General features: G+C 45.6%; 1 protein-coding gene across 1 annotated transcript; it reads left to right on the forward strand.

The window, feature by feature from the left end:
• Nucleotides 1-13,654: 13,654 nt before the first annotated feature.
• Nucleotides 13,655-17,776, forward strand: SYS1 (SYS1 golgi trafficking protein). The gene is made up of 4 exons (XM_023228005.2): nucleotides 13,655-13,936; nucleotides 14,150-14,314; nucleotides 15,925-15,992; nucleotides 17,183-17,776. The coding sequence occupies exons 2-4, from the start codon at nucleotides 14,153-14,155 to the stop codon at nucleotides 17,421-17,423; spliced, it is 471 nt and encodes a 156-aa protein (XP_023083773.1). The 5' UTR covers nucleotides 13,655-13,936; nucleotides 14,150-14,152; the 3' UTR covers nucleotides 17,424-17,776.
• Nucleotides 17,777-19,267: the final 1,491 nt, after the last annotated feature.

Below are 19,267 nucleotides of genomic sequence, written 5' to 3' on the forward strand. Positions count from 1 at the left end.
ATTGCTCACTGCACTGCAGCCTGGGTGACAAAGTGAGACCCTGTCTCAAAAATAAATAAATAAATAGATAAATAACATTTTAAAATAAAAATGCAGGACAGATGTAGTGAGTCATGCCTGTAATCCCAGCACTTTGGGAGGCTGAGGCGGCAGATCGCTTGAGCTCAGGAGTTTGAGACCAGCCTGGCCAACATGCTGAAACGCCATCTCTACAAAATACAAAAATTATCCAAGTATGGTTACCTGTGCCTGTAATCCCAGCTGCTCTGGAGGCTGAGGCAGGAGAATCGTTTGAACCCGAGAGGCAGAGGTTGCAGTGAGCTGAGGTCTTCCCACTGCACTCCAGCCTGGGCAACAGAGCAAGACTCCGTCTCAAAAAAATAAAAAATAAAAATGCAAAAACCATTCTTAGCAGTGGGCTGAACAAAAACAGGCAGTGGGCCTCAGCCACTCAGACCACTTAGAGACCACTGACGCTGGTCTCAGAGTGGCTGACATCTGTTCTAAGGACTTCATCTTCCAGATTTTGAACTTTCTCAAAAGTTTGATCTCTCTGAGAACTGGTCTGCAAGTTTATTTCCATCCTTAGGTCAGCTTCCACCCTTTATAAGTGAAAGTTATGTGTCCTCCTTAACCCTCATCCTCCTAACAGTGCATTGGTGGGAGCAGGTTGGGGGAAGAAGTGGAGGGGGTTGCTATATGGAGATTGTAAAATTATCTGGGGCCCCAAGCACAGGTACTGTTGGAATTATTGCAGGGTGTGAAGGTGGGCATCCTATGATGATCAAAGTAGAAAAGAAGCCTAACCCTGTTTCTCCCTGACTTACGTATAAATCTTTCTAAGGGTGTAACACAGCCTTAGAAGTAGGGCATTTTGGCCTATGTTGGCATATTATGAATTCATACACTTTGTGGAGTGGAGAATTTGTAGTGACTTCCCCTTTTTCCACCCCTTGATTATTATCAAAGAATAAAAGTCTCTTGTGGCAGAGAACCTTGGCAGTAAAGCAAGCTTCAAATGCTGACCATGGGGTTTCCACAGATTTAAAGGTAAGCAATTACTTTCAGTGGTTTTTAACATGATTCCCTAGGATTTGGAACAAAACTGAGAAAATGAAGAAATCTCATGCCAGAATAAGAAATCCTTTTGCAAGTTAAATGGTTTGCAGTCTTTGCTTTCCACAAAATTGCAGGGTGGCCTAATCTAGTTGTCAGTAGATATATCTCTAAATATAGAATAGATAACTATGTGATTTTAGTTATCTATTGTCACATTGTTGTAACAAGAGTTCTTCTGTTCCTACTAACTTTTATAAGTGAAGAAAGTTTCTCAGCACTTACAGCCAGTGGTGTTCTGGCAAATGTTTGACAATTGGCTAGGGGAAGTAGCAAGCGCTAATTTGCCAATTTCTGTAGTGTAAATACTACCAGCAATGGCTGGTTTCAAGCTACCAATGAGATGTCACTGAACATAGAGCTGGGAAGATATATTTCTACCACACAGATACAATAGGTGCAAATAATCTCAAAAGCATAGATAACAGTAAAGTGTAGTGAGATAATTAGTAAGTGATGAGTTTTGAGTATTTATTTCCTTTATGGTTTTGTTTTTGTTTTTATTTTTTTGAGACGGAGTCTCACTTTGTCACCCAGGCTGGACTGCAGTGGCACAATCTCGGCTCACTGCAACCTCCGCCTCCCAAGTTCAAGTGATTCTCCTCAGCCTCCTGAGTAGCTGGGACTACCGGCACACACCACCACGCCTGGCTAATTTTTGTATTTTTAGTACAGGCAGGGTTTCATCATGTTGGCCAGGACGGTCTCGATATCCTGACCTCGTGATCCACCCACCTCGGCCTCCCAAAGTGCTGGGATTACAGGTGTGAGCAACTGCACCCGGCCTCCTTTGTTTTTAATATAATTGCATGCTCATATCATTTAATTTTTAGTAATAGTTATGTTTAACAACTGGCTGACATAAAAAAACAAACAAACAAACAAAAAACCAGGGTCTCTCTCTCTAGCCCAGGCTGGAGTGCAGTGGCAAAATTATGGCTGATTGCAGCCTCGACCTCCCAGGCTCAAGAGATCCTCCCACCTCAGTCTCCTGAGTAGTTGGGACTAGACACACGCTACCACTCAGAGCTTATTATTATTACTATTATTATTATTATTATTATTTTGGTAGAGACAGAATCTTACTATGTTACCCAGGCTGGGTTTGAATGCCTGGGCTAAAGCAATCCTCTCAGCTTACCAAAGTGCTGGGATTATAGGTGTGATCCATGGCACCCAGGCACAAAATTTCTAAAAATCGACTTTCAGGAACCACAACAAGATGGCTTTAGCACAACATGGTTTGACAGCTATAATAAATGAAAGATAGAAATAAATTTATTGCTAAAACCAATTTCATTCTAGCAATATTCATTAAGGTGTTTGTTTGTTTGTTTGTTTTTGACAGTCTCACTCCATCACACAGGCTGGAGTGCAGTGGCACAATCTCTGCTTACTGCAACCTCAGCCTCCCGAGTTCAAGTGATTCTTGCACCTCAGCCTCCCAAGTAGCTGCAATTACAGGTGCACATCACCATGCCCAGCTAATTTTAGCATTTTTAGTAGAGATGGGATTTCGCCACATTGGCCAGGCTCAAATTCCTGACTTCAAGCGACCTGCATGCCTCGGCCTTCCAAAGTGCTGGTATTACAGGCATGAGCCACTATACATGACCTCACGGAGGTTTTAGTGAGCTAATTGGAGAGAAAAAATTGCCCCAGCCACCTAATTAAGACAGGTATTTCTTAAACAATTTTACTTTTTCTATTTAATAATTATTTATCAAAGTTCGTAGGACTGGTTTAGAGAGTGATGCAATCTGGATGTTTGTCCCCTCCAAGTCCCATGTTGAAATGTGATTCCCACTGTTGGAGGTGTGGCCTGGAGGTGATTGGATCCTGGGGCAGATCCCTCATGAATAGTTTAGCATTATCCATTTGGTGATAAATGAATTCTCACTCTCAGTTCACGCTCGATCTGGTTGTTTAAGAGTCTGGGACCGCCACCTTTCCTGCCTCTTGGTCCTGCCGTTGCCGTGTGAGATGCCTGCTCCCCCTTTATCTTCCGCCACGATTGGAAGTTTCCTGAGCCCCTCACCAGAAGCAAATGCTGGAGCAAGGCTTGTATAGCCTGCAGAACTGTGAGCCAATTAAACCTCTTTTCTTTATAAATTATCCAGTCTCATGTATTTACAGTAACGCAAACAGCCTAATACAGCAAGCATATATTTATGTGAAATTGTATACTTTAAATATGTATAGCTTATTTTATGCCAGTTGTACCTTAATAAAGCTGTTTAAATTGCTGTAGGACTTTTTAAAAGAGTCATCAGTAAGCCTCTGATGCATTAAAAAAAAAAACACACACACATTATGATAAAATTTTGTGGTGGACCATGGAGCAGAAATTTCAGTTCAAATAGAAAAAGAAATGATGCAAAACGTCTGACCCTTAGAAAAGAGCGTGTTCATCTATTTTTTAAATGGATGATTGTGGGTATCGAATTCCTAGGGCATTTAATTTAACTGGATACATTTAAAAGAGTGATGTAATTGTTTTACTTTTAAGTGTATAAATTTACAATATGCCAGAAATTACAACCTTTGCAATTATGTAAACTTTTGATGAAAAATGTTAAGCTATCAATTAAAAATTGTGCCAAGGAGTACATAGTCTTAAAATAATTATTTAGAAAGTACACCAGCAAAAAACAAAAAAAACAAAAAACATAAAACTGAAAACAGATCGTTTAGACAGTTAATGGAAGTTCTCCTATAAAACTATCTTAACCTCCTGGAATTAAGGAAATAATTAATAATTTCTCCTTCCCCAAGTTCTGAGAATCTCTAAAGGGATGCAACATGTTTGAATATAATTATCTGTGGATGTATGGGTTTTTAACCTGGGCTCCATGACTGGGGGCAGAAGACACATGAAAGGTCAGTGCTCCTCTAGGTTATGTGTCTCTGCATACATTATTTTGGGGCAAGAAACTTCAGATTCTTTCTTTATATCCACAAAAAGAGTATGTTTGGGGGATCCTCCTTTTGGGTGATCCTGATCCCCAAAGAGTTAACAATAATTTGTCCAAAACCTGAGATTCTTTGAGAAGTTTTATTGGGTTCTTCTTTGGCCTCCAAAAAACAAAATGCAGTAGTCAAAGGTTTGTAATACTGAATAGGAGTTCCTAATTTCCTGCATGGGGCTGAGGTACAAAAACCCAACCAACCAAACAAAACCCACAGTGTTTAGAGCCAGAAGTTCTTCATTAAAATCCTGTTTCCAGGACTTGCCAACTGGAGGAAAGTTTGTGAGTCCTTTGCTCCTCCCTAAAATGGAGATAATTCCCTCTTGAACTAATTAGGAGAATGGAATAAGGTGAAGTGGTGAGCGCATAATACATACTCAGGTACCTATGTTGGGTTCAGCACCCTTTCTGTATATTCTAACCTGAGAGTGAGTGAGTCTGAGAGATGGCATTGGTCAAACACTTTACATCCTCCCCCTAGCTTCCTTTCAAGCAAAAGGAAATGATCCAAGACATCAACAGGCAGCCCCCTCCCATGGAGTTAAAAAATGAGCTGAGACCCAGCCTATAACAGAGGTGAAGGTGTCCTTCCCCCTTTTCTCAGACTTCCTAGCCCACAGTTAACCAAGTCTAGGTGCACACCTGGTACATCCAGAGACACCTTAAATGCTGCCTTCTCCTGGAAGCCTCCATCCTCTTTTAGTTCTCATTTCTTCCTGCCTTGAGGTTTCTAGGACTCTATCTGTCCCACTCTTTGGGCAGGCATCCCTTTCTCACTCATGTTAGTTTTAGGTTAAGAGCAGAGTCTTCAAAGTTAGAGAGACCTAGATCGCAATCGTGACTGGCTGGTATGGAGCAAGACACTTTTCCTTTTTGTGCCTCAGTTTTCTCATGTGTCCCCCCATGTATTTTAGGGTTATTATACTTCTTAACATCATAAGAATGTTAAGACTACAGTACTTAGCACAATATGGAGCACAAAAATAGATAATAAAGTGTTATCTATTTTTATAATCAAGGAGGCCTCCCCATAAGAGTCTTGATTTATTCTCCTCCCCAGCAGCTCCTCACGCATGGTAAATAACAGGTAATCACATTATTGTTTTCAGAATAGAAAAGGGATTGGGCCGTAGGGCTCTCTCCTGGAACGGTGCCAACCCTTTCTGGTCTTCCTCACTTTATGTAAATCTCTCTCCAGCTACAGATAATGACAGCCCGGAGTTTCCAGGGGCTATGGAATGTCCAGGCACTGCCTTGCATAACCACAGAAATTGAGAACACTAGGCCCAGAAGGGTCCTCTCAAATCATTCAGTCCAACAGTACCCGCATTGTAAGATAGGCAAACCGAGGCCCACTCGGTGAGTCAGCATCCACCACAGGCATTTTGAAGAATTCTAAAAGTAACATCTCCAATTACTCTTTCCACTTGTTTTGCTTTTTGTCATAACATTTCCCTTACCTGCCATCACGCACTTATTCTTTTACTTGTTTGTTTTCTGTTTCCTCTGCTAGGTGTAAGTTTCATGAGGGCAAGAACATTGTCGTGTTCACAAATGCATCCCTTGCACCTTGTCCAAGGTCTGGCACAGGTTTACATTCAGTAAATACTTGTTGCATGGATAACTGGAAGAATGCCATTTGGACATTTTCCCTTAGAGGCTCAGATGTAGCAATTCACTCACTTGGTCATTTATCCAAAAATCATCTGATGAATATCTTGTATGTGAGAAGTTTTTCAATAAATCCTGGTGAACAAGATCTGTCCGTGTTCTTAAGCAGCTCTCTGATTAGTGGACAATAGCTGCCAGCTATACAGTAGACTGAGGATCTACTATATGCCAAGCTGTGGGCTGCTAACTTATATGCATCTTCTCGGTCTTAGCTCAGTTCTTGCAATTGCAAGGAAACATGCCTCACTCAGGACTCCTTAAGAAAAGGCTTAGGAGTTATTAGGAGGACCAGGAGGGCTAAAGGCTAAAACTGAAAGGGAAATATCAAGGACTGAGATGATGCCACAGGCTGGCTGCTCTTTAAGCCTGCTTGGTCTTTCTTTAAGAGTGTCTCTTCTTTTTCCTAGATGTGTGCTTCTCTCTCTTTTACTGACTTACTGGTTCTTTCTTCTAGTCTAAATTTTGGGAGGGGACCACAAGACTCATTGGCTTGGCCAATGGCCTTCCTTATTCCTTACGTGAGCACCTACAGCCCAGACCACTTTTTGGATTACTATTCGGCCTAGAGGGTGAACATTTAGCTTCTCAGGTACCCTGAGCAGAGGGCATGTTTAATCAGAAGGGAGTGTTGAGCATCATCTTCACTTGGATGCTGTGAAGTAAGTAGTTTTATCTCTATTTTACAGATGAGAAAACAGGCTGAGCAAGGAGAAATGACAACAAAACTAACTGTAACAAAGCTGCCCTAACCCACCTGCAAACTTATGATTGAAAAATCCATTGCTGTTGCCCCTGAGATTTGTGGGGTGTTTGTTATGTAGCAAAAGCTGACTGATACAATATTCAAATGCGGGTTTCTTTGATTCTGTCTGTGTCACCATGCTGTCTCACTGAGCTTACGGCCTTGATTCCTGTTCCTGATTCCCAAGTGTCCTGTCCTAAATGGAGCAGAGATAAATATTGTATTCATCCATTTTCTGATGTTATAACAGAATCCCCCACTGTTGGTGTTCTGAGTACACTGACATTCCTTGATGCTAGATTTTATATTGTTGATTGACTTGTTTATCATCTCTCTCCTCTATGAGATCAAAATTTTCTCTTTATTCACTGTATTCATTTATATCCATACCACCTGGATCAGTTTCTGGCACATAATAAATGCTCAGTGAATATTTATCAAGTAGATGACTGAACGAATAAATGATGATAAAAAGGAAGGTGGAAAAAAACAACTTTTCATCTTAAAACAAAGCCCTGAGTCCTTTAAGGTCAGAATAAAGAATAATTTCTAGGAAGGGACAGAAAGTTTAGTACACGATGGGGTCAAGAATCAAGGTAAGAAAACTTGAAGGTGTGAGGCTGGGCAAAGTGTCTCATGCCTGTAACCCCAGCCTTCTGGTAGGCCACGGTGTGAGGATCACTTGAGCCCAGAAGTTTGAGACCAGCCTGGGCAACATAGTGAGATCCCTTCTCTACATAAAATAAAATAAAAATAGACAGGCCTGATGGTGTGCACCTGTAATCCCAGCTATTCAGGAGGTTGAGGTGGGAGGATTGCTTCAACCCCGGAGTACGAGGCTGCAGTGAGCTATGATAACGCCAGTGCGCTCCAGCCTGGGTGACAGAGCAAGGAGCTGTCTCTAAAATAACAACAAAGGCCGGCACGGTGGCTTACACCTGTAATCCCAACACTTTAGGAGGCTGAGGTGAGCAGATCACCCGAGGTCAGGAGTTTGAGACCAGCCTGACCAACATGGTGAAACCCCTGTCTCTACTAAAATTACAAAATTAGTCGGGCGTGGTGGCACATGCCTGTAAATCTCAGCTAGTCAGGAGGCTGAAGCAGGAGAATCGCTTGAACCCAGGAGGCGGAGGTTGCAATGAACCAAGATCACGCCATTGCACTCTAGACTGAGCAACAAGAGTGAAACTCCGTCTTAAAAATAAAATAAAACAATAACAGTAAAACAACAATACAACAATGAAAATAATACAAATAAAAATTAAAATATAGTGTCACAACTATTTACATTGTATTAGATGTTTAGAGATGACTTAAAGAATGTGGGAGGACTGCATAGACTATATGCAAATACTATACCATTTTATATAAGGGATTTGAGCTTCTCTGGGTTTTCATATCTGCCAGAAGTCCTGGAACCAACTCCCCATGGATGCTGAGGGATGGCTGTACTCAGAGGTCCTTCCACCCACTGTCAGGCCTGGCATCATCCACCCTGCATAGAGAGAGGTTTGCAGAAAACCCCTGATCATTAGACACAGAACACAGAAAACCAGTTTCCTGACTCTCTCTGGTGTGAAGGAAAGAACAGGGAGGTTGGGGTGGAAAGTTAGATTAGAAAGACAGACACTCCAGATGTTTCTTAACTGTTGATTATTCCAGCTGACAAGACACGCCACACCTCAGTGTGTACTGAGTGTGAGTCGCTTCCTTCTCCAAGCCTCAGTTTCCTTATCTGTAACATGGGGACAATGTTTATACCTACATCCCTGGGGCTGTTGTGACAATAAGATGAGGTCAGGTAGATGAAAGCTGTATGTGACTCTAATGTCCAGTGCCCTTTTTTTTTTTTTGGGACAGAGTCTCACTCTCTCAAGCAGGCTGGAGTGCAATGGTGCGATCTCAGCTCACTGCAACCTCTGCGTCCCAGGTTCAAGCCATTCTCCTGCCTCAGCCTCCCAAGTAGCTGCGATTACAAGCATGCACCACCACTCCTGGCTAATTTTTGTATTTTTAGTACAGACAGTGTTTCTCCATGTTGGCCAGGCTGGCCGAGAACTCCTGATTACAGGTGGATCCACCCACCTCAGCCTCCCAAAGTGTTGAACAGGCATGAACCACCTCGCCCAGCCTCCAGTGCACTTTTTGTTACACACTGAAAAGGAATAGTGTGTGGAGTCAAACTGACCTGGGTTGGAGTTCAGCTCTACCACTCACTGGCAGCATGGCTTTGGGTAAATGCCCCTTCTCTGAGCCTCAGAATCTGCATGTGTTCAGTGGGGCTATTAATAGTTCTCAACTCACAGGCTTGTTTTAGAAATTAAATAAAGATTAAATTATAAAAGTGCCTGTCGTACAGTAGATGCTCAGCAAATGTTCCTCCCCAAACACAGACACAAACAGCACTTAAAGCAACCTGGGTAACAAAGGGGTTTTCAGTCTGGAGGAGAAAACAGGCAGCTAGTGAGCTCTCTCTCCAGTTTCCCTTCTAAGAGAGGAACTCACTGGCAAGAGTCCAGGATGGTCACCGATGCAGAGGACAGGCAGCCAACTCCAAGCCTCCCACGTGGGATTTCCAAAAAACTGTGAGCACAGAGTTGCATAACCTGTCCCTGAGACACGTGTTTCTACTGAAGTGTCTTCATCAAATATTCCCAGAAAGGAAATATGGGAGCAGGGCAGTAGGGCAGCCTAGCCGGGGAGGAAGGGAGAGGGGGAGGGATCTAGAGAACATGAGAGTAGGGGTGACAGGAGGAAGAGAACGTACCACATTTAATGTGATCCTACTATGGGCCAGCCACCGGGCTTGTTTTGTCTGATACATTGTTAGATCCTTGCCATAAATCTGAGATCAGGCATTTCCGTTCCCACATTCCAAAGAAAGAAATAATAACAATCATATTATCATTGCCGATGTTAACATATCACCGACTACACATCAGGCGGTGGACTAGGCACACGTTTGACCCTCAGGACAGCCCATAACGTGGGTGCTATTCTGAACTCCACTTTATAGAAGAGGAAACCAACTAAGATTCAGAGACATGAAGTAACTTTCCCAAGGTCACCCAGCAGGACAGCAAGACGGCTGGAGAGCCAGGATTCGAATCTGAGCAGGGCTCTCGAGCCTATGGACCTATGGGAGAACATTTCCCAAGGGATTTATGGGGGTGGATTCAGAAGGTGACCTTAGCGATTGTCCTTACATGCACGCAGTGGGGCCCCAGTGTGAGAGTGACGGAAGAGACCAAGTGACCAGAGGCACTCCCCTCCCCTCCACCCAGAGGACAATTTGTCCCAGCTTGTGGCTGTTTGTCACTCTGCCTCTGACCTAAAGTTTAACATTTCATTCATAAGTTTGGAACCACAGATTTGGCAGCGTAGGAGGAACCCTTGGAGACCGGCTATTCAAATCCAAACCCCTCATATTACAGATGGAAAAAAACCCTGAAGCCGGAATGTGACTCGCCAAGGTCACAGAGCAGTCTTCTGTTGGATGAAGGAGCTGGTTTAGGGTCAACTACAGACCATCTTGTGCTGTAGTTACCAAATGTGGGTGCACCTCTGGATCACTTGGGGAACTCTTTAAATACACAGATCTCCACAATTCTGCTTTGGGAGATTTGGACTTAGGTTTGGAAACAAGGACTGGAAATTTGAATATCCAATATGTTCCTCAGGTGATTCAGATGGCACAGCTCCACAACAGCATCTACAAGTTGGTGTCCCTCTTCTTTCATTTGATAGTTTGGGATACTGGGACCCACCGGGGACTCGCCCAATAGCAAGCCAGTGGGACTCTAGTTCAGACTCTGTGGCCTGAAGCAGACAGCTTGTGTTCAAATTTCAAGATGGGCCACTGAAGCTAAACAAGGGGGTTGCCATGATTTTCCCCAGCTCTTGGTTTCCTTCTTGGATCCAAGTTAAGCCAGAGGATGGTATGCATTTCTGAAGCTTGGTGAGGCGGGAATCCAAGAACTGAATTCCCGAAGGGAAAAGGAAAGGGTGGGAGGTTAGCTTGCACGCCCAGTGGGGTTTTCCCAGAGGTGAGCTCCGGACTCCACGGATGACATCAGACATTCCAACCAGCCCTAATGTCGAAAGCTACCTGTGTTTTCTAGTTCAGCAGAATGGGTAGGGAGGGCCTTCCCTACTGGGAGGAGATGGGGTGGAGTGGGCCCAGCTGTGACATGAAGGGGGCAGAGTCCAGGAAGAGCCACGCATTCCAGCACCTGCAAGGAAGACAGCGGCCCTGGCTATTGTACCCTTTTCCTAAGCCTTTCCTAAGCCTTTCCTCCCATTTCTCCCTAATCCCTCACCCCAGGGCTAACTGAGCAGAGAGACTCACTGCCCCTTTTCCACTTCCTGCTACTCCACCACCTGACTATTTTACTATCTCCCTTCCTTCATTTCCCTCTTCCTCCCTCCCTTCCTCCCTTCTTCCTCTTCTTTTATTCTAAAATGGCATCTCAGCTGGACACAGTGGCTTATGCTTGTAATTCTAACACTTTGGGAGGCCAAGGTGGGAGGATTGCTTGAGCCCAGGGTTCAGGACCAGCCTGGACAACATAGGGATACCCTGTCTCTACAAAAACATAAAATAAAATAGACTGAAAAATTTAAAAAGTCAAGTGTGGGCCGGGCGTGGTGATTCATGCCTATAATCCCGGCACTTTGGAAGGCTGAGAGGGGCAAATCACTTGAGGTCAGGAGTCCAGACGAGCCTGGCCAACATGGTGAAATCCCGTCTCTACTAAAAATACAAAAATTAGCTGGGCATGATGGCACATGCATGTAATCCCAGCTACTCAGGAGGCTAAGGCATGAGAACTGCTTGAACCTGGGAGGCGGAGGTTACAGTGAGCCAAGATCATGTCACTGCACCCCAGCCTGAGCGACAGAGAAAGAGTCCATTTCAAAAAAAGCCAGGTGTGGTGGCACACGCCTGTGGTCTCAGCTATTTGGGAGGCCGAGGCTTGGGCCTGGGAGTTTGAGGGCACAGTGAGCCGTGATTGCACCACTGCACACCAGCATGGGTGACAGAGTGATACGCTGTTTCAAAGAACCAAACTAAACCAAACCAAAACTAAACTAAAAGGCATCTTGATGTTTGGAGTCAGTTGTCCTGAATTTGAATCTCAGCTCTGCTCCCTGTGAGCTCTCTGACCTAGAGAGTCACACCACCTCCCCCATAGCCTAGTTTCCTCCCCTATAAAAAGGGGATAATAGCTATATTTTCTGATTGTGAGGATTAAACAAGATCATGTAAACACTTAAGAAACAGATGCTTTCTCAGAAACACTAGATTATGTGCATCATCAGTGAACTAGAGGAATTTGAATACATATTTGTTGAACTGAATTGAGGTGCCTTAAAGAATGGTTGAGCTGGAAAGCACCTAAGAGATCTTTGGGCCTTAGTAACTCCCAAACTGGCGTCCAAGTCAACTGTTCAGGGTATTTCCAAATGATATGGACAATCGCATACTCTCAATAAAGCCACAGGTTTCTTTACTTTTGTCTGGAATTGTATCAGCTCAAGGTGATAACATGGCTAACACAAGCTGTTCAGAAATTCTGATTGGCAGTTACATGGCTCTTTGATAAGTTTTTTTTTCTTTTTTTGAGATGGAGTTTCACTCTTTCCCCCAGGCTGGAGTGCAGTGGCCGATCTTGGCTCCCTGCACGCTCTGCCTCCCAGGTTCACGCCATTCTCCTGCCTCAGCCTCCCGAGTAGCCAGGACTACAGGCACCCGCCACCACACCCGGCTAATTTTCTGTATTTTTAATAAAGATGGGGTTTCACTGTGTTAGCCAGGATGGTCTCGATCTCCTGACCTCGTGACCTGCCCACCTCAGCCTCCCAAAGTGCTGGGATTACGGGCGTGAGACCACGCCAGGCCTAAGTTTTTTTTCATAAGAAAATAATTACTGGAAGGTAGATTAAATGGTGGAAAACATTAATCATGTCCAACTCCTCATTTCATAAACAGGGAAGCTGAGGTTTAAAGAAGGAAGTGGCTTCCTGGTCACACTGGGTGACATAGCTGGCCCTAAAACCCAAATTCTTTTCCTGGAACCAGTTACTTCCCTTCTTTCCACTCCAGAGAGGGGGAACCTAGGATCAATGAAGTTGATGGGTTTTCTTCTGCTGGAATAGGAATAAGTGAGTCATTGACTTGCTGTTGCTTTCTCTGTTCTTGACTCATTCAGCAAATATTTACTGACTGTCCACCATTCGGATTTGGAAGATAGATAAAATAGTCATGGCAGCAGAGAGGGTCAGGATTTACTCCTAGGTGCGACTTGAGAACCTGTGCTTTTTCCCATTTGACACCCACATTTTAAAACACCCACTACTCTGCCTTCTAATATAGTTCAACTGTGTCTCAGGGCAGGGACTGTCTTACATGTACATGTTCTAGCCTTCCTGCCACCCAGTGGGTGCGAAATCAATGTTGTAGTGTTGAGGAAACACTTGAATTTAATTTTATTTATTTATTTATTTTGAGACGGAGTTTTGCTCTTGTTGCCCAGGCTGGAGTGCAATGGCACGATCTCGGTTCACCGCAACCTCTGCCTCCCGGGTTCAAGCAATTCTCCTGCCTCAGCCTCCCAAGTAGCTAGGATTACAGGCATGCGCCACCACGCCTGGCTAATTTTGTATTTTTAGTAGAGACTGGGTTTCTCCATGTTTGTCAGGCTGGTTTCGAACTCCCGATCTCAGGTAATCCGCCCACCTCAGCCTCCCAAAGTGCTGGGATTACAGGCGTGAGCCACCGCACCCGGCCAACACTTGAATTTTAATCCTTACTTTGCTACTGTGTCGCTGAAACAGTATGTTGCTCTCCTTCTCTGGCCATTAGCTTAACTATCCGTATAGCGGGAACAGTGGCAAACTCCTAACTGGAGGAGCTTGCAGGTCCATTTCAAGTTATCAGACTCTAACTAGGAGAAAACACTGAGAATTCAGGCTGAAAATAGCGACACCGTTTATCACCTAGTTGATTCCCAAACATCATTAGGGCGTCCTAATCCACCCCACCTCTCTCTCCCCTAGCCGCCTTCCTTTAAAAGAAAATTTCCCTCTAGAGGGCGCGCAAGCTCTGCGGCCTTCGTTCCTCACTTCCGTTTGCCTTCACTCTTCCTTCTGCGCATGTGCTCAGGTCGCTATCCGGCTGCTAGTACTTGGTTCAGGCGGTTCAGGGAAAGGTTGCACCCACTACGCCTGCGCAACCTCAGCCCCGCCCCTCCGCTGCTTTCCCCGGAAACGCTTCTTTCCTACAGAGTCGCTCCCGCCGCTGCGGTCGCTGGAGCTTTGCCTCTCTAGGCCGGCAGCACCTCTCCTCCATGGTCATGTCTATCGGCGCTGTTTTGGGAGCCCGCGGGTGAGGCCGGGCCACGCTCGAACACTTCGATCGTCGAGTCTGTCACTGGTGAGTAGACCCCAGAGGAGCTCGTGTACGGGCGGGGGCCGCGCAGCCGGAATGGGCTGGATTTCCCCTCACTCTGAGAATGGGTCTGTCCGCCCCGCCTTCCCCCTAACTCTTGGAATGGGCTCACCCCTTGGTTCCAGTCCCTCCTCCCGGGCGGGGCGGCGTTGCCATGGCGACGGGCCGCTGGCTGAGGCCCGGCTGGTGTCCCTGCAGGGCATGGCGGGTCAGTTCCGCAGCTACGTGTGGGACCCGCTGCTGATCCTGTCGCAGATCGTCCTCATGCAGACCGTGTATTACGGCTCGCTGGGCCTGTGGCTGGCGCTGGTGGACGGGCTAGTGCGAAGCAGCCCCTCGCTGGACCAGATGTTCGACGCCGAGGTAGGGTCCCCGGGCTGGCGCGGGTGGGGTCTCGGCCTCCCCGAGTAGGCTTTGTGATCCAGCACTACTGTGCTGTAGACCTGGCTGGGTCACCTTCTTGCTTTGTAGCCCTGGGAAAGGGATTTCACCTTGCTGAGCCTCAGTTGCCTCATCCATAAAGTGGAATGACAGCAGAGGCTGATTAGTACAAAGGAAAGGGCCTGGATGTTAATACAATAAACACGTCTGTGTTCCAGGCAACTGTGATACATTTCCTTTCTGATACTCTGGGAAAGTGACTTAACTTCTCTGAGCTAGGTTCTCAGGTGCCACACCAGAGAGAGGAGTAGATAAAAGAGCATTCATGCAGGTACAGTGGAAACTGCCTGGACTTTGGGGTCAGGACAGGCCTCCGTTTAAGATCCACTTACTAGCTGTGTGACCTGGGGCAAATGTCACCTCTGTGAACATGTTTTCCTGTCTTCAAAACCACGAGACTAGTTGCAAAGAGGTCGTGGACTGCAATATAAAGAGCATGTGCGTTGGATTCAGAAAAGCAAGTGTTCAATCTAGGCCTTACCGTATAATACTAGCTGTGGGACCTTGGGCAAGTTGCTTCCCCTTTCTGAGCCTTTTCTGAAAAGTGGGCAGAATACTCCTGTCATGTCACCCTCAACAAAATGTTACAAGGCGCAGAGGGGTTTAGGAATAAGAAAGTACTTCGTAAAGTGTAAAGGAGGCCTGTAAGTTGTTACATCTAAGGGGCAGCTGTGGCCTGTGGTGGTGAGCACAGTTCTTAAAGGCAGGAGACCTGGGATGGAGTCCTTGCTCCTGCTGCTTGTTCTCTGTGTAGCCTGTGGGCAAGTTATTGTCCAAAAAGTGATAAGAATCAAAAGCAGAAGAATGGCTTTGTGAGGTTTTTTTAGGGATAATACAAGATTATGTATGTCAAAGACCTTTCTTTGTCAGCTGAAAGTGTGGTGCAGATGTTTGGCATTTGATAGTATTATGTTAGATAGTGGAGGCTGCACACCCACCATGTGCCTAGTTGTAGTCTCGTAGGAGCTTCTATCCTCCTGGGAAGAGCCGTGGGAATGCTGGGCTTTGTTGAAGAGCCATCTGATGCACACCACTGGGTTCTAGACTAGGGATCAGCAAACCTTTCCTTTAAGGGTGAAGTAGTAAGGATTTTAGGTCACAATTACTCAGCTCTGCCATTATAGCACAGAAGCTGCTATAGACAAATACATAAGTGAATAGGTGTGGCTGTGTTTCAATAAAACTTTATGTACAGGAGCAGATGCCTGGCCTATGGAGCCATAGTCAGCTGAACGCTGTTCTAGACTTTACTCTTGGTGTTTATTACTTTGGGCAACTTAACTTGTCTGAGCTTTTACGTCCTCCTTTGTAAAATGAAAATAATCCCTTTCCACCTGCTGTGAGAAACAAATGAAATCCCATAATGGATGTCTATGAAAGCACCTAGTTGGAAATAGGCTGCCGTACAAATGAAGGGAGGTGTTATCTTCTGTGCTCCAGGAAGAATGCTTGTTCCTTAGGAGGCTTGCTGAGATCCTGGGGCTCTGCCATGTCACTTCTCCAGCATATTTCCATTTGTGATTCCCCCTCAGATCCTGGGCTTTTCCACCCCTCCAGGCCGGCTCTCCATGATGTCCTTCATCCTCAACGCGCTCACCTGGTGAGTATCACCAGTTTGGCTATCCAGCTTTTGGGCTTTTAGCTCTGGGACTAACTTCCTAAGTTCGAACATGAGACAGGCTGGCACTTGTTTCTGGGGAGTGGTGGAGTAAGGTGGGTGACAGAGGCCAGTTCTGGGACCGGCTGTATCGTGGGCCTCCTTCCATTGTTTTTTTGACTTACCTGGAAAGCTATTATGTCACTATGTTTGTGCTGCCTGCAAGACAACTTCCATCTCAGATAACTTCCCTGATGTGGAGTGAGCTGAGGAAAGGGTTCGACCGAGAGGCAGGAGAACTGAGTTCTGTTCTTGGTTTGTGTGCCATTGGCCAAGTTACCTGCCATGGGCCTTAGGCTCCTCTTTTGTCCATGAGGGGTTGGACTCGGTGACGTCTAAGGTCACACATAATCATTGCCTATCTCTTAAGAGGCAATTTAGCATAGTGATCAAGGTCTCAGGCTCTGGAGGCAGACTTATTTGGCTTTGAACCTCAACTTTACCACTAGTCTAGTGACTTTGGACAAGTTAATCAACCATAGTTGCCTCATCAGTAAAATGGGGCTAATAATATTACCTACCTCATAGTTGTAAGGATTAAATAAGTTAATTCACAAGAAGGACTTAGAACAATGCCTTGCACGTTATTATGATTCTTGTCCTTACACTGGAGGTTGAAAACTGGTGGGCTGACTTTGACCTAAATTTGTCTTCCAGATAGGTTCTATTTGGCTTACATAGATGTCAGCCCACACATGGTGTTTAAAACATTTTTTTCACTTAGTTGAAAATCAGGCTATTTTATATAAAAATCCAGATTTCTGGCTTCTCTTAAATAATGGAATGACTGATTGATTCCAGGCCAACCTTCTAGCATGATAAGATTTGCCTAGATGCAAGTAACTACTGCCCCCACTTTAGCTAGAACATATGTGCTTCAGGGTGTCATAATCCCCACCAATTCCTAGTATCCCCTAGTGACAATTGCCATCAATCATCAAGCTCATACTCAGTCAACTTCACTCTTGACATTACCTGCCAGGTTCTTCCAGGCATCTAATATCGTAACCCTTGCTTCACACTTACCTTGTCACTTCTGACCACTATGCTGCCATCCTAATTGTCCCTACCCTCCCAAATAACCTAAGACCAGGACAACCCAGTGACAACTCACTGCTGTCCTCTCCCCACAGTGCCCTGGGCTTGCTGTACTTCATCCGGCGAGGAAAGCAGTGTCTGGATTTCACTGTCACTGTCCATTTCTTTCACCTCCTGGGCTGCTGGTTCTACAGCTCCCGTTTCCCCTCGGCGCTGACCTGGTGGCTGGTCCAAGCCGTGTGCATTGCACTCATGGCTGTCATCGGGGAGTACCTGTGCATGCGGACGGAGCTCAAGGAGATACCCCTCAACTCAGCCCCTAAATCCAATGTCTAGAATTGGGCCCTTTGGACATCCTGCTGACACTTGGGGCCCTTAACACCTTGGGCTGCTCAGACCCTACAGATGAGGTCCAGCCTAGATCTGAGAGGAACCCTGGAAATGTGAAGTGTCTGTTGGTGTGGGAGAGATAGTGAGGGCCTGTCAAAGAAGGCAGGTAGCAGTCAGCATGACAGCTGCAAGAATGGCCTCTGTCTGCTGAAGCCTTGGTATCTGAGAGGTCAGGAAGGGGACCTCTTTGAGAGTAATAACAGAATTGGAACCATGCCACTTTTGAGCCACAATACCTGTCACCAGCCTGTTGTTTTAAGAGAGAAAAAACATCAAGGATATCTGATTGGAGCAAACCACTTCTTTAGTCATCTGTCTTACCTCCCTGGGACAGCTGTTACCTTTGCATTGTTGCCAAATCACAGCAGTTATGTTGGAGAAACGCTTGGTTTCCGGATCCAGAGCCACAGAAAGAAATGTAGGCGTAAAGTATTAGGCTGCTGTCAGGGAGAGGATGGCAGATGGATGCATCAAGCACAAGGAAAATGCACAACCTGTGCCCTGTTATACGCACGTTTGTGTGCACCCAAGAACCTATGACTTTCTTCCAGTTCCTTCTGCCAGGTCCCCATCCTGCTGCCAGCTCTCAACATAGCAGGCCATAGGACCCAGAGAAGAATCCCAGCGTTGCTCAAAGTCTAACCATCATAAAGACACTGCCTGTCTTCTAGGAATGACCAGGCACCCAACTCCCACTGGACTCCAGTTCTTTTTCCTGCCTTATTTAGAATTCTGTGGCGGGAAGGGTATGATGGGTTCCCAGAGACAAGAAGCCCAACCCTCTGGCCTGGGCTGTGCCGATAGCGCTGAGGGAGATAGGAATTTGCTGCTAAGATTTTTCTTTGGGGTGGAGTTTCCTCTGTGAGGGGCTTGCAGCTGTCCTTCCTGTGTATATAAATACAGTATTTTCCACGGTTCTGCCTGTAGTTACTTTGTAATGCCACGGTTGAGATTGAGAGAGATCAGCGCAGCCAGGCAAGGGAACTTTAAAGAATTATTAGGCCACCTTCTCCCTTTCCTGGACCCCAGAGTCATTCCTCCATTTGGTTAAAATACTCAGTGCAGGGAACTCTTACATCCTATCTCCTTCACTTGCAATGTCTCCTGCTATGCCTTAGGTGAACCACGTGATTCTTGGGTTTCCTTTCCTACTTGCTAGTGATTTCTGAACGTGTTCAATGGAGTGGCACACAGTCTAGACCCACTTCTGCATTGAAACCTTCACTGTTCCTCTTTGGTTTCTTGGGAGCTTTCCCAAGAGAGCTGTCAGTTTTCAGCTGTCAGTGTTATGGTAACACAAATGAGTTTTGCTATCTCCCTGAGAAGCCAGTCCGACCTCTTGGCTGTCAGCCCTACAGAGTAGGGAGTTGATACTGACAGGATGAAGGTTTAGGAGTAAATATGCCTGGGAAGAGACTGGGAAGGTTCTAGGGTGAGGCACCTCAGTAACTCATGGTGCCTTGGCCAAGTTGGAAGGAAGCAGTTTGTTAATGGGGCACGGTAATCCTGGCTGCAGGGTCTAGGAGGTAAGACCAGCTGGGATGACCTTCCCTGGGTTGATCAGTTTCCCTCTAAACAACACAAACTGTACAGGCATGTGACTGACTTTGAAAGAACACCCATCATGTGGCTGCTGTCACCCTTGACCAGCTGTGGTGGTGGTTACTCCATCTGTGGTTGGAGCACCTCTTTGGGATTCACTTCAAGGTCTTGTGCCTATTTTTCTGCATATCTTCTGTGATGACAAATCTCTGTCCCCTGAGTGTTAATTTGATTTTTAGAAATGGCCA

This window comes from Piliocolobus tephrosceles, chromosome 20 (assembly GCF_002776525.5).
Source record: "Piliocolobus tephrosceles isolate RC106 chromosome 20, ASM277652v3, whole genome shotgun sequence".
Taxonomy (NCBI): Eukaryota; Metazoa; Chordata; class Mammalia; order Primates; family Cercopithecidae; genus Piliocolobus; species Piliocolobus tephrosceles.